General features: G+C 42.1%; 1 protein-coding gene across 2 annotated transcripts in view; it reads right to left on the reverse strand.

Annotated features, from left to right (window-relative positions):
- Positions 1-22,898, reverse strand: part of Me3 (malic enzyme 3) — a 197,004-nt gene extending 174,106 nt beyond the window's left edge. Inside the window, exons 1-2 of one of the 2 annotated variants that reach the window (XM_013116382.3) lie at positions 22,633-22,898; positions 22,103-22,300 (exon numbers count right to left, since the gene is read on the reverse strand). In XM_013116382.3, the coding sequence (XP_012971836.1) occupies positions 22,103-22,285 (183 nt within the window). In that variant the 5' untranslated portion in view covers positions 22,286-22,300; positions 22,633-22,898. Of the gene's footprint in view, positions 1-22,102 lie in introns of both variants that reach the window. The other variant, XM_013116381.3, reaches the window with a different exon arrangement.
- Positions 22,899-23,422: the final 524 nt, after the last annotated feature.

The following is a 23,422-nucleotide window of genomic DNA, read 5'->3' on the forward strand; positions in this document are numbered from 1 at the left end:
TTTTATAAGCTATAAAATGAGATAACATCTGTGAAGTGCTTTTAGAGTTCCTGTGGCTTTGAGTAAACACTTGTAAAGAGAAGGATCAAGGCCATGGCCTGGATGGGATGGTGGTGGCAGAGCCTTGCCTGACCACCTACTAATGCTAATTAGAATTTTCACCCCAGTGAAAGCCCAGAGTGACAACATTCACTACACTGGGAGACACCTGTACAGTCAGTATTCTCTACCTTCTGTGAGGTTTCAGATTGGGAAACTGAGGCCCAGAGAGGACAACAATAAGTAGAATACACACACGTTTTGAAATCAGAGCTGCATATCTGTTCTTTGGCATGACTGTTTGGTGTGTGTGTGAGATCTTGGGAAAGTTAACTTTTCAGATCCTGAATCTTTTCATCCTGCAAAGAAAAAAGAAGTGACAAACGACCACGTTAAAAGGTGCTGTGGGGCCTAAGTGAGAAAGATGACAGGAAGGCATTCCTAAGAACGTTAATTTTAGTTTATATTTTCCCTCAATTCTACTTCCCACAGGCTACATGGGAGCTGGCCATTGGTAGAGTGAAGTCTAACAGCTAGGCTTTGGGTGTTAAGAAACCACAGGGGTAGGTTTGCAGAGAGAGAGAGAGAGAGAGAGAAGCTAGCAATGTGGATGAGGTGTGCAAAGAATTTATTATTGGCTTCCCTTTACTCAATATATGGAACGATGAAAAAAGTAGAAAACGGGATAAAAATGAAAATAGAAAACAAGTCCTGGCATCTCCATCTGGAGCCTCCAAAGGATTTTAAGACTGACAGAGGCTGAGTGTTTCATAGAATTAGAATCTACACATGGACATGCAGGGAGTCCTCATTATTTCATTCAGTTATCAAAAAGTTTGTACAATCTGTTATGAGCGTGAAGCAACGGCCTGGTTATTAGGGCTGCAAAATGCCATAGAAATGGCCCCGTCTTCAGGGCACAAGACAAAAAGAAAATAAAAAATGTTTCACAGAAGTTGACGAGGGTCACTGTGGTGGGATGCACATGAAGTGGAAACCCCCATATTTGCTCTGGGGCTGCCAGAGCTGAGAGAAGAGAGGAGCCGGAACAAGCTGAGCTTGGTGCTCTCAAGTACTGGGAACACACGAGAAGTCAGCTAGGTTGAGTCTCCCCTTCAGAAGAGGCATGTATGGTGTCGAGGGCTATGGCTTTTGTAGTATGGGATGAAGAGAGTCACAGAAACCTTTCTCAGAGGGGGGTCAGTTCATATTTTTAAAATTATATCTGGTATAGCACCCTCTATCAAAAGTTGGTAAAGATAAATAGAAGTTAGATCCAGAAATGGGAGAAACTGAAGACAGGGAAATCGGTGTGAATACCCTGGACGTGCCCACATGAGAGAAGGTGAGGTTCTGAACCTTCCCAGGTAGGCATTAAGAGTCAGATGACACCAGGGCCTAGGCTCGAGATGCAGAGACAATATGTTAATAAATTAACGTGTGAATACGTGAACTCATACAGGTGTGCGCAGTGTAAACACATGCACAGAAGCAGCTGATTCCTTCTGTGTGTACTGTGTGTCCTGCCCACTTTCTTGCTCTTTCACAGGAGCCTTCCCAGTCTGGCTCTGGCTCCTAACAGGCTGTCTCTTAGGTATGCTGTCCTCTAACAGACTGTCTCTTAGGTATGCTGTGTCCTCTAACAGGCTGTCCCTTAGGTATGCTGTGTCCTCTAACAGGCTGTCTCTTAGGTATTCTGTGTCCTCTAACAGACTGTCTCTTAGGTATGCTGTGTTCTCTTACTTCTCTGTCTCGGCAAACACAAGTGACTTTTTCATCTCCAGACTAACCCCAAACCCAGAGTTTGACGTGATTAAGTGTAACTTGTGAGGCTGTGGTACTGGGAATTCCTCTTACTCCCAAACACTGTAAGCGCAGGCTCTGTGGTTCTGTGGTTTTGCCTAGACACACGCAGCACACGGGGGGGGGGGGGGGCATGAAGCTTGGGAGCAGCGCCACTGTTTTCCCTTCTGCAACGAGACTTCTAAATTAATGAGGCATTAAAGATACCAAGGGAAAAGGAAGGAAATTAGCACTTACTGTGGAGTTTTATGAAAAAAGAAAAGAAAAAAAAGGAAAGAGACCGGTTATGATTCACAGCACACATTGCAAGAAATAAAACCAAATTAAATGTTTCTTTATGTATTGTTTTTGAAGCTGCACTTCAGAGAAGAACGGAAATCCTTGCAGTGGGAATGGGGAGAGGCTCATGGAGGTAGACAGGCCTCAGACTCACTGTGCAGCTGCTGGTGACTTTGAACTGCTGATTCTCCAGCCTCCACCTCCTGGGTGCTAGGATTGCAGGCATGCTGTACTGTGGATTAAACCCATGACCTCTGCTTGCTAGGCAAGCATCCCACCAACTGAGCTACTCTCCTGACTCCAAGTTCCAGACACTCTTATTAATATAGTGTCAATGTTTGTAAAAGACTAAATCAAATTCATCAGGAGCCTGCTATCCTTCAGATGTGTTGAGTGAGCACTTTATGAGACTGGGTCATTGAACACTTTCATAGACAGAAAAGTTTGGACAAGAAGGATCAAGTAGGTCTTCCCAAGCCCACAGGCAGCAAGTAGTGTGTCAGGACACAAGGCTGGATCCCTTGGATTTCGTAGCCTGTGCGGCCTACATTGCTTCCCCCGCTTCACTCCATCAGACTATGAAAGACCAAGTACCCAAGTGTGGTTGGGAAGCTCCTCAGGAAGTCTCTACCAGAGTGCATTACCTATCTTCAAGAGAATGTTAGCTAGGAAGGAGCCTTAGCCAGGACTAGCCAATCACCGGCAATAGACGTCTCCAGGTGAGCTCGGGAGTCAGTCCACTCATCCATAAGTAATGTCTTCTTTCCCCACTGCTTAGTGCCCTAACTATAGAAGTCTGTTGCTACTGTTTTCTTAATCATGAAATTCCCATTCTTGCTGAGCCTGAAAGGGAGCTGAAGAATTAATGCCTTTCCTTTCACAGTGGAAACATTTGGAGTCTCTCTAGATAATCTATAGCAGAGGAATAAATAAGAAAAGATCAACCACAGCAGAAGGTTTCTATTTGTAATTAGTGCTCAGTGTCTTGAAACACAAAATTCCCACCCAAATACTTATCCCAGGCATAAACACGTCCCCACAGGTTGTCGTACTCCTGCTGGCATGAAATACACATCACACAACTCAGCATCTGAATCCATGAGGGATGCCTGCTCAACAAAGGCTCAGGGACACTCTTTGTGGAGGAGCCTGTCCTGGAAACTCAATCTTAGCTTTCTACTGGTCTGCACTCAAAGTGAAAGTTCCTTCAAAGGAACAAGTGGTTCAAAGTCCCATTTACATGAGTCTCAATGATCTTGAACAGAAATTTACTGTGCTTTCTTTAAACTGAGCGTCTAAAGGGATTAAAAATGAAGCTCCACATTAAGGCAGGAAGTATCAACGTCAAAGAACCCAGAATATTTGCTTCCTAAGTAAGCAAGAAACATGAGGTTTCTCAGTTTTACATGGCTCCAACTCTCTAAGATGGCACCAGTGTAGTACAAGACATCTTTGTAGGTGGACGGGGAGAAAATTGAGTGGGCAGACCTGATTTAAATCAGAATTCCCCTCTAGATATGTGTCCAGAATATGGATTCAGGCAGAAAGAGTGGGCCAGGCCACAGCTGGCCTGAAACCTCAGGTCAAACCTCTGCCAAGGACAGGTTCCCACTGTGGTTCCCTCCATCCGCTCACTAGTAAGAGATGGGAGGGCTAATTATAACCATCTGAGAAGTTCTTGGTGTAGGAAAAAATGACAACAATAACACGGTGGTAGTTCTCTAGGGCTTAGTCCAAATCCTTCTAGTTTGTCACCTGGTTCAAAGGAGAATTTATGCTTGGCGACATCACAGAGCATGTTGGATTCTAGTGTAAAAGGCAGCCAGAGTTTATGGAAGAAAGAGACTCCTTTCACCCCAGTTCAGGCTTTCTCACGCTGACTACACTGTCTGCGTTCTCGTGTGTGTGTGTGTGTGTGTGTGTGTGTGTGTGTGTAAAGAAGCTGTCTTACACTTCTGCAGTGTCAAGATGCACTAAAGTGACGAGGCCGCATTCACACTCTGCAGTCCCTTGCTCTCACCCTGGTCTCCTGCAGTTCTCACACCTCATTTTTATGCCTCTTCTCTTGTTGTCAGGTATGTTCTACCTTCAGTTATGCCTCCAGTAGGACAAGCATTTGTAGCAGTCTTGCCGGTAAACCTGTAAAGGTGGCCACACCCCTTTGGGTGTGCCTTCAGGCGGACAGAAGCAGAAAGAGGGAAGCTTGAGGTGTGGTCCGCTGAAGTCACGCCCACAGGGGGGTGTGGCCACCATTACAGGTTCACTGACAAGATAGTCCTAGATACATCACCCCCTCTCACCCAGTTCAAGGTTCTCATCTCCAGGATGGTACCCCCCGCCCCCAGCTTTCCATTGGGAAACAGTAGTTTCTAGCTCCCTAAAGATAAACACCATATTAACAACTAGGGTATTAGTAACACACACATAATGACCCATTCTCTATTTTATTGGTATGCATGAAATACTCATGGAAGCAGATCTGAAAAATAAAGAGGGAATTCATGATGGCATATGCCAATAATAACAGCAATTGGAAAGCTGAAACAGGAGAACAGAGAGTTGAGGCTAGCCTGGGCTACACAGTGAGACCACAACTTTCCATCCTAAACTAATGTGTGCATACATACACATGTGTATGTGTACCTTTATATGCACAGAGAGAGAGATTCTAATTTTTAGTTATCTTGATACAATTTTCTGGACTAAATATTGTGTCCTTGCATCAAGTAGAAAATATGAAGGTAAGAGAAAAATTTTCTTTTAACTCACCCAATAGGAAAACAACAGTAAAATTAATGAAATAACATAGACCATAAAAAGAATAATAACACACAAAAACAGAGGGAAATGCTATAGAGAAGGTTTTTTTAGTAAAAAAACAAAAAAATGGTTAGTACAGCATCTATTTCTGACTGGGCTGATGGGAACAACACTTCTGATGCCAAGCAATAAAAGAAGCACTTCCCCATGTAAAGAATGGACCCACGCAGTCCTTTGGATCTGCAAACCATCAGCTTAATGGAAGCAAATACGTTTACAGATTTTCTCCTTTGAAGTCACAAATGTCATGAAATGTTTATAGTGTTAGATTGTTATAGAAAATTTCTTTTGAAGGGGTGGTGAATTTAAGTCAACTACAATGGTTTTATTCTACAGTGAGTTACACTCTATCAAAGATTTTATAATCCGTGGTAGTTTAAAATCAAAGATATTTTACATTGTACAATGCTTGTAAGACTAAAACACCAGAGCATTTTATTCTGGGAAATGTTTCATTGTTGAGCTTTCTATGGTATCTATGGTGGTTAGAATCATACCATGTGACATACAATCTTTCCAAGATAATACCAAAAAAATGCAGGAAAAACAGGGGTGGGCTTACAATGGTATCTCTACTGTTACTTCTCTTAAACTTCTACTTGACAAAAAATCTTTAAGCAGGTTTTTACTTAGGCAAGTAGCTAATACTTGGTCAAACTAGCCAAGAAAATCATTCCTGCAAGCTTCTGACTTTCTATTTTTGTTTTCCGGGAATCGTGGTTCATAAAGACAAGCTAGAATTTGGTAAAGGGAAAAGCAAGCTAAACTTCAATAAAGAAAGTGACAACATTTTGCCTGTGGAGGCCTAAATTTGTGAAAGGTTCATATTGCATGAGGTCTAAATCCTTTTTTATTTTACCCCAGTTCTCAAAAAAAAAAAATAGAGTATATGTGTAGGCAGGGGAAGGAAACTATACTTCTAATTATGATCATTCTTTCCGTTTTCCTTTCCTTATATGCATGTGGATGTCTATATGTGTTTGTGTGTGTGTGTGTGTGTGAGTGTGTGTGTGTGTGTGTGTGTGTGTGTGTGTGTTGGCTAGAAGTCAACTTGGAGTATCATTTCTTGGGTGTCATCCATCTTGTGTTTTGAGACAGAGTAATTTATTGGCCTGTAGCTTGCCTATTACATTAGTCAAGATGGACATAGAGACAAGAGCACATCACAATGCTGGGTCTTTTCTTTTAGTATAGGTTCTGGGGATGGAACTCAGGTCCTCATGCTTGCATCCCAAGTACTTTTCTTGTGAACTCTCTCCATAGCCCTTCATTTTCAGTGAAAGAAATTGTTTTTCCCTCCAGGAGTTTGAAAAAGAGAGGAGAGTTTTTTTTCAGTTCTTAGAGAGGTTGAAATAGAGGGTCATTATGTACTTGTGATGTGGACATCAGTATCAGTTACTGCAATAAGAGGCTGGAAATGGAAAATACCAGCTAATGCAACCCTACAAGTGGCAACCTTCCCTACGTTCTGGGAGACAAAATCAAACCAGAATGTTGTTCTATGAAAATAGAACCAGCACAAGGAGAGGTAGTTAGATAAAAGGTAATGACATCAACATTTGTAACAAACACTAAAAAGATCCCGGCCCCATCATCCTTCACATTTTTACAGTTCCAGAGAAACCCATGAGGAAATTGATATTTTGAAAGACCTACATTTATTCCTAATCAAATTATCTTCTAATCTTTAAGACTTGTGATTGACAAGAAGAACTTCTGACGCTGGCATATCTATGCCTTTATTTTCTTTAATTTTCTATTTAAAGACATAGAAATGTAACAACCTGGTTAAGTAGTGTAAATCTATGCTGGATAAATATGAGCTTTCCATTTTTTTCCTGAATATTATCAGTAACTCTAGAACTTGCTACCACAGAGCTCAGGGAATTCTGGAAGGAACTCGTTTCTTGTTTCTTTAGCTCTTACATCTGTGTCTCCCTCATCATCAGTCATACCAGGTCCTCATTTTCCTCATGGGAACTGAATTCCTTTGCAACTAGTTTTTGTGATTTTACTCTTTTACCTGGAGCCAGATGATAAGTCTAAAGCTCAGATCCAGTGGGCCATTTGCGAGGGTTCTGTTGTGGAGTATTTATTTTAGCTAGGCAAAGATGTGTGACATTTATTTATGTTGCAGAATATTAATTTAACTGTGTGAAGGCATGTTACTTTTGTTTATGCTGCATTTGTTTAACAATGTAAGGATGTGCATTTAATTATGTAAAGATATGTTGCATCTGTTTCACTTTGCTTGCCTAAGGCATCTGATTGGTCCAATAAAGAGCTGAATGTCTAATAGCTAGGCAAGAGAAAGGAAAGGCAGGGCTGGCAGGCAGAGAGAATAAATGGGAGGAGAAACCTAGGTTCAAAGAGAGAAGATGAAAGAAGGAGGAAAGAAGAAGGGAGATGCCAGCCAGCCAGTCATAGAGAAGCAATCAAAGTAAGATATAGAGAAGTAAGAAAGATAATAAGACCCAAGGCAAAATGGGATAAAGAGAAACAGGTTAAGTTAAAAGAGCTAGCCAGAATCATGTCTGAGCTAGGCAGAACATTCAAAACTAATAAGTCTCCATGTCATGATTTGGGAGCTGTTTGGCAGGCCTAAAAGAAAAACCTGGTACAGTGTCCCTCCTTACCTTCAGGGCTAAGGTCAAACTGTTCACCCAGATGGTGTTGGTCCTGGACTCCCACCCTTTATCTTCTTTTCCAGTCCCTTTGCTACACACTCCTTCCTCTGTCTGCAGTCACTCATATTTTCTCTCATACTATGTGTGCACTTATATTTCCTTGAAACATCCTTACCCCATCCCATTTGCCTAGGGATTCCTAGATATCTTTCCAATTTGAGTGGTAGAACACCAGCAAATAAAATGTCACACCAGGAAAGGGATTAAAGAATTTTCCTTTTTCTTGATGCAAAAAAAAATTTTTAACACGATTACCCAAAAGTGAACTATTTTAAGAAACTTACTTATTATTTATTTCTACCAACATAAAAGTTACTCGAACACATTATTAATTATACACTTTTAATATAACACAGAACACATTATACTCATGTCTCTTAATCAGCTTGCAAGTGTGTTTCCTCTCTGAACTCCAAGCTCCTTGAGACTAACCACCATGAACCTAGTACAGTGCTGGTAATACATTAAGTGATCCACAGGTGATTGTTGAATTTATCAGTGAATGGTCTCAGGAAATCTGGAGTCTTGCCTTATTTTCTGGGAGATCAGGGATGTTGTATAGCTATTTCTTTGGAATTGAAATATTTTCTCCTAGATGAAAATGAGGCTCAGAAGACTCAAGAACTAAATAAAACCTACAAGGCTCAGAAAGCTCCTGAAATTTACAAGATTCACAAGATCTCTCCCCATGATTACATAAATAGTAAATAATTACTGGGGGAAAATTGTCTCTGATTTGCCAAGCTGCCTGAAAGTTGTGCAGGGACACAGCTGTTGTGAGTCATTACCCATTCTTGGGTGAGTTTTTAGTGATGCAGTTGCCTTTGAGGCCTCCATGATCCTCTATATAGTTTTTTACATGTTTATATTCACATTTTCCTGTTTTTCTTTGAAGTAATATGATTTCAAAGACAGTCCACATACTATCAGAAAGCTGAACCTTCATGTTAAACTCTTTTTTAATATAAGTTTGGTCTTTTCTTTTCCATTATTGTTTTGAATGGTAATCATTCCTATAACTAGACCCTCTCTCATGCAGGAAACTCCCTGATTCACTAGGCCAGACTTAGGTGAAATAATTTCTATTGTCTATCATCAGTACTCTTTCTGAAGAGTGGTAGTTTGAGTGAAGTGGTCACCATAGGCTTGCATATTTGAATAATTGATCCCTAGTTGGTAGAACTGTTTGGGAAAGATTGAGAGGTGTGGTGTTGCTTGAGGAGGTAATCACTAGGGGTATGCTTGAAATTTTGAGTTTTCAAAAGACTCTTGCTATTTCAGGTATGTTCTCCAACCTCTGATTGCAGATCAAGATGTGAGCCCCGGCAGTCCCTATTGCCACATCTATGTTCTACCATCACAGACTCTAACCCTCTGGAATCATAAGCTCAATTAAGCAGCTTATTTTATAAGTTTCCTTGGTTATGGTATTTTATCACAGCAATAGAAAAGTAACTAAGACTCTGGATTGACTAAACATTTTTTCACTTCTCACCAGGAAACACACACAAGGGGCATCTCAGTCTTCTGGTTCCTAATGTCTTCCCTAGAAAGCAAGGATAATAACACATTACTCAGAGGCACTTCTGTAAGAATCAAATGAAATGACCGGTCAGGAATCCCTTCATGAGATCTAAGCCAGGACAAACACAAATATACTATTTCCTTCTTATTATGGGCTATAATAATAAGGAAGGGGAGTAACTGCAATCAGTGGTAGTAGTTACTGTGTGGGGAGTGAGGGGGGGTGAAGAAAGTGAAAGATCAAGTCCTGGTGAATTAAGTTGTAGAGCTCTGACCTATCCTCCTTTCTACCTTCCAACTCTATGTGACCACTCGTTTCTTCTTGCTTGACATTGCACATTGTAGTCCCTATCCTCCCTTGCTTCTAGTGCTGCCCTAGCCATCTTCTCCCTCCCTTGACATCCTCTGAGTGCATATAGCAACCAGAAAAATCTTATTAGTATAAATCATACCATGCTACTCTTTGTCTAGAAGCATTTAGTATGCTTTATAGCAAATACTCCGAGCTCACAGTCCATACACGATGGTTTTATGCAGTTTCTCCTTCATCATCATAGTCTTACTGGCCTGTCTGTTGTTATTTCTCAGAATCTGCCACATGAAGCCACTGGACTCTATAGGAACTGTTGCTTCTGCCCAAAACACATTAATCCTGACTTCACTTTTGAATGTCTTTCTTTTTTGGGTGTCTTACAAAATATCATGACTTTTAGAAATTCTCCCTTGTCATCTAAAGGGAATTCTTTATTATTTATCCTACATGTTATGGTTTACATATGAAGTTGCTTGTCCAAGGCTCATGTATTGAGAAGTAATTTCATCATGGATTCACCCATCAATGAATTCATTCATTATAGATTAAGTTCATAGCTGAATTGGCTATTAGGAGGTTGGGCCTAGTTGAAGAAGCAGGGCACAGAGCATGTGACTTTGAAGGCTATTTCTTATCCCTAGACAGACGTACCCTTCCTCTTTATTTCTCTCTCTCTCATTTACATTTCTGTGTGTGTGTGTGAGAGAGAGAGAGAGAGTGTGTGTGCGTGTGAGCATGTGCCTGTGTGTGTACACACGAACTTGTGTCTGTCTCATGGCACACATGTAGTGATCAAAAGACATCTTGAGGCAGTCAGTTCTCTCCTTCCACCATCAGCACTGAGCAAACTTCCCCACAAACCTTAGGCAGTGTCTGAGGCTCCACAGACATGTAGAGAGTAGCTGCTTCCCACTCTTGTGAGAGCAGGGGGGATGCTTTAACTCTGATGGGTGGATTTCAAAGCCTGTTTCTAAATATGGCTGTTAATGGGTTTTTCTCAACACCAACCATGCCTCCTCCTGTTTCATCAAGCAGCAGCTGTGTGGCTATTTGCTGTCCTGGTGACCTCAAATGGTTTTCCCAGTCAAAACAAACAACTATGGGCTAGAAGAGATCAAAAATAAAGTGAAAGGGATAAGAAAGGAGTGTTTGACATAAGGGCTCAGCTTTCTGCCAGTAGTTTGTGGACTGTCTTTTGGGTCACATTACTGCAAAGAAAAATACAAATATAGAAAGACGTTGCAGTTGGGAACATGTTCATTCATCAAAAAATGAACAGAGAAGCGGCAGCAAGAGCTGTGTCAGCAGGTGCTTCAGTTTGAAGTATATGACAATGATTAATATTAATGTATTTCTTTTGAAATAAAGGCTACAAAGTACTGTATATGTCAACAAAGACTTGGTTCAAGGTGATATTTCAGGATGGCAGACAGAGTGCTATTTTTTTAAGGAAAGAGCATAGGTTTGATCCCTAGAGGTCACATAAAAATTTCAAGCACATGGATGCACACCTATAATTCCAGTGCTAGGAAGGGAGAGACAGGAGCAGCCCTGGGATTCCTATCCAGGTGGTCTACCTGAATTAATGAAGTCAATGAGGGACCCTGCCTCACCAAGTGTCAGCCTTTGGTCTTCACACACATGTTCATATAGCTCCTACACACACACACAGAGAGAGAGAGAGAGAGAGAGAGAGAGAGAGAGAGAGAGAGGAAAGGAGAGAAAGAGATAGCTATAGCTTGTTTCCCCATCCACTGCTCACATCTTAGGCAAGATTAATGTACACTCATCTAACTCTAGAACTCTTATCTGTAAAATGATATACAAGGCTAGAACAATGTCTTCCCAAACACAAGTGTTGGGTGAGATATTACCCAGGGCAGAGCATGAGTAGACTCTCCTAGGATGATGAAACGATCCCAAAACTCTCTGTGTTAGCAAGGTAAGTTGTGCCAGCTGGTATATATTTATCTGAGTTTGAGGATATTTTGATTCTTGTGTTTCTAAACTGTAATCATAAACAATCTCTTCTCTGCTGGTTTACTGTTATAATCTCCTGAGACTGGGAGTGTTATAGCAATGATGAAATAGAGATTCACCTAAATTTGAACTGTTAAAATTTGAATTAGCTTTAAAAATGTTGGTTACCATGTGCCAAAACACTGAGATCAAAGTTCTGAGATTGCTGATGGCAGCACCATCTTCAATATCAGACTCAATGTCCAGAACATCTATTTGAATGGAATTTGAATTTCTACTTCTGGAGACATTTTTACTGAAGGTTCTTTCAGACAAATGTCTAGGTTATGGAGACATAGGCTCCACAAAGAACAGAGAAATTACCAGTCAAAGATCTCACCTACCCTGCCCCTTCCCTGACCCACTCCTCTTCCAGCAAGTCTGTCATGCCCAAGAGAATGGGTTTGATGTTTTGGCCTTCCCCTCTCTTTCTGGGTTGGATGCTCTATACAGGCAGGAACTGGGTCCTGAATCTTTTGGTGTTTGTGGTACAGAGAGAACTTGTACTCTGTTATAAATGTTGATGAAGTGGGTTAGCTGAGAATTAATTGAAGGCTTACAATGTACTTAAGATACGGTGTTTCAATTAATAATTAGAACAACTTATCAAGAGGGTATATTTTATTGTCATTCCCATCATAGATGAATAAACAGTCTCAAATAAAAGCTTACCAAAGAATCTGAGTCTAATAAAGAGCATGGCTGGATTATAATTGTATTAGTACATTTTTAACTGCTATACCTAAACACCTGAGGCTGGAAACATATGACTTTATGGGGTATTATTTGACTCCAATGTCTAGAGGTCATATAGGGTAATGGATTTCTTACTTAATTCATCCCTAGGTCGCACAAGGCATCACATGGCAAGAGACTGTGTGTGTGTGTGCTTGCATGGATGCACCTGCGTGCATGCATGAGCATGCAAGTATTTTTATCCCCTTAGGTATCTGTCCATCTTCTTATGAAGACATCAGTATTCAGTTCTGTGGGCTCCACCGTAATGGCCTTATCTAATCCTAGTCATCCCTCAATGTCCCTAACTCTCTATACCATATGAAATATACTAAGTGTACTGGCTGGTTTTCTCTGTCAACTTGACACAAGTTAGAGTCATAAGAGAAGAAGGAGTCTCAGTTGAGAAAATATCTCCATGAGATCCAGCTATAAGGCATTTTCTCTATTAGTGATTAATGGAGGAGGGCCCAGCCATGGTGAGTGGTGTCATCCCTTGGCTGCTTGGTCCTGGGTTTTCTATAAGAAGGTGAGTTGAGCAAGCCAGGAGAAGCAAGCCAGTAAGCAGCTCCCCTCCATGTCCTCTGCATCAGCTCCTGCCTATGGGATTCTGACCTGTCTGAGTTCCTGTCCTGACTTCCTTCAGTAATGAACAGTAATGCTGAAGTGTAAGCCAAATAAACCCTTTCCTCCCCAACTTGCCTTTTGGCCATGGTGTTTTGTTGCAGCAGTAGAAATCCTAACTAAGATACTACTGCTCTGTAAATATAATAATTAAATTTCATCATATGAATCCTAGAAGAATGTACTCAAACCATATTGGAAAGCATGTGATTTTCTGATCCTAAGTCCCCTATATTTTAGTCTATGTTCTCTGCTGCCCAAGACCTGGTCACATATACTACTTCTGGATGGGCCAAACACTGCTGATTCCAGCTGATTGTTTTCCTTTACCTCCGCAGTCCTTGAACCTATTGCTAGTAACAGCATGTCTACATTTACTGTGTTTACATTAGCTCCAGAGACAAATAATCTCGTCATAAAGATGGTATTCATTAGCCATTGTACTTAAAATTATCCAAATGCCATGGACAAATATAAAAATAATTTATATTTACGGATCAAGTTTTTCACTATTTTTTTCTCAGAAAAGCCGAAAGAGAGCAGTTGATGTATTATTCGTCCTCGTCCTAGCTGTTTCTGATCTATTGAGGTAGAGGGAATGGGATCTAAGTGAAGCTTATTCAGTGTGTGCTATGACTGGCTATGCATGTCATATCTTGGATCTAAATATAATGCAAATCATGGAGACAGACACATGACTAGTAAGTGAACACTGAAACGGAATTGGAAAATATCCAATACCACCTACATACACCAAATATTGAAAGAAGTCAGAGGATGAACAAATGGCTTCGGAGTGGTTCTAACAGGGAAAGAGGTATGGCAGAGGAGATGCTGAGTCCCGGAGTGTGCTAAAGATTTGGATTAGTGGTCTGATGTAACTGGTACTTCCATCTTTGTGCAACATAATTTCAGCAACAATAGACAAACACACAAATAAGTACAAAGTCCATATCCAAGCTCTGGAGAAAATTAGAGATTGTATAATTGTGATGGCTTTGATGTGAAATGTCCTGCATGGGCTTGTTATGTATTTGGACCCTTGATCTCCAGCTGGTGATGTCTGGGAAGACAGTGGCATATTTAAGAGGTGGGACCTCAGTGGAGAAATTGGGTTATAGTGGGTAAGCCTTGAGATTTTATAGCCAGGCTCCACGTCCTGTTCTCTCCTTCCTGAATATGGATGCAATCTGATTAGCTGCCCCTGTTCATTTGCTGCCCTTTCTCAGCTGTGATGGACTGCATCTCCTTGAACTGTAAGACCAAATAAACCCTTCATTAAGTTGCTTCTTCTTGGGTATTTTATCACAGCAGTGAGGAAAGCAACTGATACAACAAATTTGTACAGTTCTTCTAAAATAAGGCCCATTACAGGCTATTCAACTTCTGTCCATTCCATCCCAATAGTAATGGGTGATCAGCCTCTTATGGTTTCATTTAACCAGGTTCCCCTCCATCACCTCCACCTGTCAACTCCGAGGCATCCATTCACACCAGCCCCCCCCAAACACTGCTATGAGAGCTCTGCTGCACACCTTTTCATGCTCTGTACAGACGCCCCTCTTATTACACTTATCCTTACCTGCAACTGTCTTATACTGTAAGCTTCTCACAGGCAGAAGAAGTGCTGTATTTACTATGACTTACCCACTGCTTAAAGTGGAATAGGAACTCATAAAATGGCTATTGGTGAATCTAATATGTAAACAATGAGTTTGAGTAGAATTACACATACTTTAAGAGTGAGTAGAAGATACTTAGTGATATTTAAAGCCCCTTCCAACTTCAGAATTCCATGATATGTACCAAGCAAGTTGAAATAACAACCTAGTTGCCACATAATGAAACAAGGACTACATTAGTTATTACCACAGGAAGGTCACACAGCTCATCAGGCTGCATACAGTAATTCCCAAGTAAGAGGGATCTTGTATGCTGGAAGTCTTGTGCAGGTGTGTTTGTGTCATACTGAACAGAGAGAGCATGAAAGAGTTGGTTGTCCATTTCATGCCCTTTTCCCTCATTTGTAACATAAGAATAATAACAATGTCTGCCTCAAAGGGTTGATAATGCAATAAAGGAATTAATACCTATGTAAACTGCTTAGAAGAACTCTGGATATAATATATCTCCTGAAACTATTAGTTGTAATTGTTGTCTGAATCCCCTCCATAACAATACTAAATGAAAATTGGCATAATGGGTATCTAAGCTGGAATCGTCAATGTTTTTCTTAAAACCACAGGGGGAAGAGATAGGGACAATGAACCAAGTTGGAGTTTCCCTACAGTGTATGTCTGGCAGTGTCAGCTTCAGAAGTCACTAACAACTCTATAGCTCCGAAGAGATGCTAACTCAGGTGCAGGAGAAAGGCTCAATAAAGCCTGCTTTCTTCAGAATTCTACACTGTAGAGAATGTGTTTCAAGACAACTCGTGTGGATACTCTGTAGTTCACAATCAAATAAAACCATCAAATGAGACAAAAAAAAATAATCTCGAGTTGCCGGCCATTCAGCTATATACTGGATCGTCCCTCTAGTTTCCACTCACCATAAAAGCAAATACAGCTTTGATTTTCTTTTATTCAAGCTCTTCAAAAGCTGATGATCCTTCTATCAGAAAACCCTCTCCTCAAATGACTGGGTGTATTTTCCTCCTTTCTCTGTCCTTTTGGTAAGAGCCGTGTTTTAACCAGGCTGCCTGGCAACCCTTTGCGTACAAAAACGACTGCGGGCATCTAACGGCTGACCTCAGCACCCCCAGTTGTAGGGTTTTCATCATGCAACCATAGAGCGTCTTTTGTGTTCTGCCTCAGAAAGGCAGTCAAACGCCACCCCAAAGGACTTTCAAATGTGATTTCTCCACATCAAAGGAAGGGATTGTAAGTGAACTGTAATCCCTGACTGCAAACAGAAGTGCTCACATTAGTGTCCTGCAATGGCCAACAAATCAAAAGGCTGCTTTCCCACCCTCGCTGTGTGACTGGCATTAAGAAAGCAGAGGGCAGATAAGAACTCTTTGGTAGAAGTGGCAAAAATGTAGTCAAATAAGAACACTAAAATCACAAACCTCAGTTTGTACCAAGACCAAGGGCAACCAAGAGAAACTGATGTAGGGAAACTAGAGATGGGCTTGAAAACTGACCAAAGAAACTTTATATCTGGCCAAGACTTAGATAGAACCTTTTAAGATGCCAGTTGGCCCAGGTTGAAGCCAGGAAGCACGTATTTCTTTAAAGGATATTGCTGTTTACAATGACTTGTAAAGCTGGCAGCAGAAGATAAGTATAAAAGATTAAAAATGAGATGACTACTGAGAGAGTTCCACTCATAGGCTCCAGATGCACCAGCTTCTAAAAGTTAAGCTGAATGTTATTTACTCAATTCCTAGAAACTTTGTCTCAATAGAAACTGTCACCTAAAATTGAAAAGATAATGGGACATTAAAGAATTATCCAGAGAGCAAATAAAGTTACCAATATAACTCTTATAAAACAGGTATTCTCTGGATATTTACCTCCAAACCACTTTCCAGACTTGCATTTTTTTATATAGTAACTGTCATGGCTATAGAGTCTACTTAGCAATGTGCATTTCCCCTTAAGGGAATTCTGAATTGGCAATGAATTCTGAAGTCTTCATAATGAATACACAGATGTCCATTTAGCACACCTTCTATGTTCTCTAAAGAATGATTCACCTATTTATAGCCACGTGCCTAAGAGAAAACACTTTGCAAATCAGCTTCAGGTTCCAAGAACAGTAAATCTCCTTCCAAAGCTTCTGGCACCCGGCCCATATCTGTTCCACTTTCAGGTATTTGGAAGTGAGGCTGTTCCTGCTATGGTGTCCTTGAACCCTTACCCTCCACTTCTGATGCTTTAGACCAGCAGTTCTCAACCTTCCTATGCTTCAGTCCTTTAATACTGTTCCTTATGTCATGGTGACCCCCAACCACAGAATTACTTCACTGCTACTTCATAACTATAATTTTGCTGTTATGAACTGTAATGCAAATATTTTATATGCAGGATATCTGAGATGTGACCCCCAAAGTGGTCATGACCCACAGGTTGAGAACAACTGCCTTAGAGCTTCCATTCTGGCTTTGAATCCCTCTGCCTCTCCTGCCTGTCACAGCAGGAATGGAAGCTGTAAGACATAAAAGTAGAGGATGAGGATTCAAGAACACTGGACTGACTGAAGCTGGACCTTCCTAGATATCCAGTGTGAGACTTGTCCCCATTCCACTGGGCATGTCAATACCGGTGAGGGGGATCTTGGTGAAGGGGATGTGCTTAAGTGGGGGTCACTGGTAAAAAGAGAGGTGAAGGAAAGGGAGGAATTTAGGGAACATAACAGAAGCCCCTCTGAATGATTCATTTAGTTTGTAGCCATCTTGGCAGGGGCAATAGAATCAGAACTTCTACAGTGAGACACTTATGTCTCTTCATTGGGCTATTAAGACTATGGAGGCAATGGATTCCAAGGACTTAGAATTTTCTAAGGCATCTCATTCTGGGAAAGGAAAAAGTTGAGGTCCTGATGTCAGCCAGAAGGGCGCTTATATCCCAGCAAGAGATTTCACCCAGTGCTGACCACTTGCAGGGCAGACCAAGAACCTGGAGACAGTGATGTGTCTGCGATGAACCAACAATAACCCAGGGCTGCTGAGTTATGCTTTTGCTCTTTCTAAATGCAAACCTCATGCCAGTATCTGGAACATGGATTAGAGGGTATCACTGGATCTATTCATCTGTTCCTCTTCCCAATGTAGCCATACTGGATAAACAACCCTTCTCTGATTTTCACCATTACTTGCATCTTTTATTGAACTACTGGGAAGAGGTAGCTAAGCTACTTTGTCAAGCTGGCAGTGACCAAGCTTTGATGATAACAATTGTGGTAGCAACTTGACTCCTTTATCCATCCTATCTATTAACTGTGAGCTAAATACCTAAGATATATCAGCCCCAGACTCCTGACAGCACAGAACTTAAATCAGACAAAGGAGAGCTAGATCTATAGCTCAATGGTAGAATGGCTGTTGAGCTTACAGAAGCTAGCCATGATGAGGTATCTTGTAGAGAAACAGACTTTAAAGGCAGAGGAAATATTGACAGTCTAAAAGAATGAAAGTTTCAGGTCTGAGTTTCCCCAAATATCCTTTCTTTAATAGTGGAGAACTTTTTAACTAAAAACATCGGTGCCCAGTCAGACATACCCCATTCCTTGTTCTGTTACAGCCAAGTGTGCATATCACCAAATTCAAACCAAGTGGATCTGAGTAGAAGTGACATTTAAGTTTTCTGATCAGTGCCCTTAAAAGCAGTGTTTTCTTTTGCCCTTGGAGTCTTTGGAATTAAAGATATGGATGGAGTTGCCATTTTTGACCATCAAACATAAAAAGTGAAGATTACCAAGCAACAAAATCGAGCTTCATGCCAACTCACAAATTCCACCCAGAATTGTTTATCTGATGTGTAATTCTATCTTGTTTAAGTCTCTGTGTTTGTAGTTCGTTTTTGTCAGATTGGCCTGACCTAGTCTAACTAACAAAAATTCTTTTAGTTGTTCTAAGCACACAACCCTAACATTTCTCAGCTGTTTTAGCATGTAGCAATAGCAGGTCCATGAAGACAGGGCAGTATTCAACAGGGAAAGACTGACTTTCAACCTGGTTTTGCTCATTTAGTCTTGAAATATTCAACAGCATTTAAGCTTTTACTTCCTGTACCAGTGAGTAAGAGACTCAGGTCTAGAGTAAACTGCATATTGAACTTATGTCTAGTTAGCAATCCATTGCTTCTCTTTCAATCAGGAAGCCTGGTTCTCTATCATATCTAACATTAGGGTCTCAGGAAAATATATTAGTCACATCACCATAAATCTCTACTTCTCCATCCAACCTAGCCAGCATCTCCGGAATGGTGGATGAAGCAAGTCTGTGAGGAGATACTTCCCCCATTTAAAGAAAGGAAAAGTCAAGTTCTGTGCTGACGCTAAGTAAAAATAGGTACTTCAAACACCAACTGTATGTGTAGGAGTCTAATAGATCCTCCATTGAATGCTGAAGTGATTCTGCTGAGACCTATGTGTCCCCAGAGTCTCAGCCCCTGCTATGTCTTGAATTATCTCAAGGTCCACTACATGAATGTGCCAATCAACAATCAGTGGCTTAAGCACCCATTTCATTCATTAATTCCTTAAACATTAAGTTCAGGAGATAAAACAAAACCAAACAACAACAACAAAAAAACAAAACAAAACAACCAACCAACCAACCAAACAAACAAACAAACAAATGAAAAACCTGCAGAAAAAGCAGATGACTGGTCCAGTAGCATATTATGAAAGGAAAAACAGTCATTGCTGGTGTTCTGTCAAAGAGAGAGGCTGGTGCACTTTGGGAAATGACACAGACTGCTTTGTTGAAAGACTGAAAATCTTGGATTATTAGGGTCAAGTAGGTATGTTGCTTCCACAAAAGGCCATCATCAGTGAGAATGTAGTCAATGGGAGCTGGTTTGCTAAATTACCACATTAATGTTAACACAGCTGAGGGGAAAAGGCTGTTGTGACTCAAGATAACTCAAGAGCAATTTGTTACTGAATGTCAAATCAGTCAGAGAGAGCTTCATCTGACAGGCCAGTCTCTGTCCCCAGAAGATCCCAGTCAACTGTGGAAAAGAACCTAGCCAGCCACCGTAGAAGTATGCCCAGTAAAAAGGAAATGGTCAAAAGGCAAATGCCAAGAGGCTCACATTTAGAGTGAGGAGTGGATGAGGATGGCCTTTACCTCGGCCACAGAGAAGCCAATGAAACCCACCACAAACAGTATGGTCAGGACATGACAGTGCCAGATCCAGAAGACAGTGACCACACAATAGCAGCAATGCCTACTTCCACCCCAGTAAGAAGCCCGTCTTCTCTCAACAACTCCATTTCTCATTCACCCCCCCAGTTTCAATGCAATGATCTGCCAATAAAGGAGCCCAGTACAATGGATGCAGAGCATGAGTCGAACTGCTAGGTCCCCAAGGAGCTTCTTTACAGTAGTGCATCCTAGGCACAGGTGCACAGAACTTTCTTTCAGTCTTTGCTTTCAAAGAGCTTTCATTCTAGACAAAAAGTCCACCCACAGACCTGCCCACTAACCACAGCACCAAAAGACCTTTCAAAGCTGCCCTTTTTGTTGTTGTTTTTCCTCTCTGGTAACCTTGTTGCTCTGTTTAACCTCATTTCAATTGTCCCATCTGGCTGAAAGAAATCCTGAAGTCTTCTCTGGGAACACAAAATGCGGGAGTCACCAGAGGGAAGAGAAGAGGGCATGCGAGCAGCTCCCTGGAAGACTGATTCTTCGTTGCAAAAGAGGGATGTAACTGGCTCTGAGTAGCATTCCCGATATCCTCCCCATCTCTAGCCAGTGTCAAACATCTTCAGAGATGTATGGTATTATGAAAATGCATTTATGAATACCATTCCATTTTTGTTACTTGGGAAGGCAAGTCACTTGGACAACTTACATAGGGAACAAGAATGTTTTTAGGGGACCAAAACCCAGGATTAACAACATTATTTTTTAACTACTCACAAAGCAATAAAGCTGGTTGTTATTGTACCAATACATGTTTTAATAATTGCGGCCTATAGTGGTAATATATTACTTTGCTCATCAGAATCCCTCTCTCTTCCATCTTATGACTTATACAGGCTTATTGTGACAAACTCTATCTCTTCTGTTCTAAGGCAGTTGGTACGGATGACCATACCTTAAACCTTATTCTGGGTGGAGACTTCAGTTGGCTTTCGTTCCTGGTGACTGACTTGGAAATTGGAAGAAAACCCAAGCAGAGTCTGTGAGAAGTGGCCTACTCAGACTTCTCGTGAAGGCTGCTGCTGAAGCTGACATTGCAAAGCCAGAGTAGACCAGAGCATGACTGCACCCTTGGGGAGCCACCTCTGTGTCTCCATCAGTTCTTACCTGCAGCCCTTCCTTTACATTTTGTTTCTGTAAAGGAACCTTTTGTTTGCGTAAAGCATTTGTGCCTTCTAACACTGTGGAAGCGAGTCAAGCCAGTGTAAACACCTTAAATCTTGGAGAGGAAGTAGTGTACAGAGAAGTCAGGGCCTCTTTGGAGAGCAGGGCTCAGTGTGATAGGCAAAGACTGAGCCAAAAGACTTCCCTTGGCTTCTACTAACGCTGCAGGAAACAACCCATAATATGGCACTTAAAATCACATTTTCTTTACAGGTGGCCTCATTTGAATTTCGCTATCTGGAATCAGAGAAACTTAACCTTTTTTCTTTTTTGAGAACTTCATACATGAGGATTATTACATTCTTATTTGCGGTAATTGCTTAGCCAGCACTTCTTACAGTTTAAAATATTACTTCAAATCCAGTGCTTTTGAAAATTTTCACTATAATCAAATGAGGTTGGAGTGGTGGATCTACCATTCATTTTAGGGTGAAGAAAACTGAGCCTCCTAGTTAACCGTGAGGAGGTCGGGGCTTTAGTCTTGGCTTCCGGGCTTCTGTTCACCATGGTCCTCTGAACCAAAGATACCAACTCCCCCTGGAGGAAGAGGGTATATTCCTAGGTCAATACCTCCGTGTTTGCAGTGGGCTGGACACGGCCAAAGCGTTAGAGATCTGAATTTGGTCACCTTGGCCAAATCCCCTTTGTTCCACATCCTGTTCCAGGACCGGTTAGAACTCAGTTATCTGGTGTTCCTTGAAGTTCTAAAAAGATCTACAATTCTAGACCTGCCTTCCTGATTCATGTTCCCCAAATAATCATCACACCATTGGCTGATATTTATTATCTCACTGGTGCCAGAGACTATGCTAAGAACTCTGCCTCCATTTTCCTTTTAAACCTTACAATAGTCTTAAGAAATCTCTCTCTAACAGATACAGAAACTATAATTCCCGGAGGTCAAAGGAAATGCCCTCAAAAGATCTGCAGGAAATCTGACTCTTCCTAGGTCAGAGGGACCATCGCGAACCTCCACTGGGTCTGCATTGATTTTTTTTTTTTTGAAGAAATTAGGGTCCGCATAACCTATCACCGCTCTCTGTGTCAAAAGGGAGAGAAGGGAACGAAAAGGGCGAAACAAATAGAGCAATCGCGGCTAGGCAAAACCAGAAGGGCCTTGGAAGGACTCCAGAGGTTTTTCCCAGGCCCAGGGGGCGGGGCGTCCTTCCCTCCAGCCACAGGATCCAATGTCCCACCCTTCCAGGCCCGGACCATTACCTTGTTGAGATGAGGGTTCCTGGTGACATCGTATCCTCGCTTTTTCAGGGGCACCGGGCGAGGCGGGCCCGACTTGGAGTGGCAGCCCTGGGCGGGCACGAAAGGTGCCTGGCGCCGGATTGTGCCGCAGGCCATGCGTGGCAGGGAGGCCAGCCGCGGGCTAGTGACCAGCGCGGCGCCCATGGTCCTGGCGCAGATCTGGAACCAGGGAGAGACCAAGGTCAGGGTTGCCCTCTAGCCAAGCCAGGACCTGCGCACCAGCAGAGCGTGGGGCCCGAGTCAGGACACTTATTCTTGGAGAGGCTGGGGGCTCCCGATGGGTTCGATGGGTTCAAGGCACCAGCCTCCGCCTCTCCTCCGAGGCCACCTGCTCCAGGTTCAGTCGCGATGCTTGGAGCCTCAGCCTCACCCGGCAAAGCGAAAGCAAGCTCAGAAAGCAGATGACAGCCAGTGCCATCCCTGCCCCCATACAGGAGAATGGGCGACTGTGCTCCCAGGGGTCCCCACACTCTCCTACTTCCTCCCCTCACCTGTCCAACTAAAGCCTATGCAGTCTCACTGCGGGTAGGTGGGGCAAGGCGCTACTGTCCCCTGTCACTCTCCGGTCAAAGACTGCACCGCACAGGCAGCGAGAGCTTGATCTTGCAGGACTGATGCGTTCAGGAAAAGCAGTTCCCCAAACCTTCCCTCGTAGCACTAGACTTCCTTTGAGGATGCCTGTGCGCCTCTTCCTAACAAGACAAGATGAAGTTCAGTTTCTTCCCACCTCGAAGCCTTTGCACTTTTTTACCCTGGCACTCTCCATCAAAAGAGCACTGAATTGCACGGAGGGTGGGCGCTAAAGGATCAACACTCCCTCTCTTGCTTCCACCTATTAAGCAAGGTCCTGAACAAGGATGCTGTCTAGTAGAATGACTATAAGCCGCAAGTGGCTGTGATTTTTCTATACATCCTCTAAATAAAATACAATTGCAAACCCCTTTCCTCTGTCTTGATAATCACTTTTTTTTTTGCACTGGAGAGCATGTGTGTATGTGCACAGGCACAGAACACTCTAGCTTTGTAGGAAGTCTCTTGGTTCCTAGCTGGGCTCCTAGGAACCCCCACACCACCGGCCACAGATGTTAGACTCAAGCCTGTCCCTTCATGTCCATCTATCCCTGAATTAAAGTGTGTACTTCCTCCACACAGTAGCCAAGAGGCTCCTTCTACAGGAAGTTATAGCACTGTGTGTGAGCTAACATCCAAGTCCTCAGGAGGTCTTTGGTTAACCACAGCTTGGCTTCTGTCAGCTTCTCATGTTCATCCTGCTTCCCTCAG

Source organism: Mesocricetus auratus, unplaced genomic scaffold (assembly GCF_017639785.1).
Source record: "Mesocricetus auratus isolate SY011 unplaced genomic scaffold, BCM_Maur_2.0 Super-Scaffold_4256, whole genome shotgun sequence".
Classification (NCBI taxonomy): Eukaryota; Metazoa; Chordata; class Mammalia; order Rodentia; family Cricetidae; genus Mesocricetus; species Mesocricetus auratus.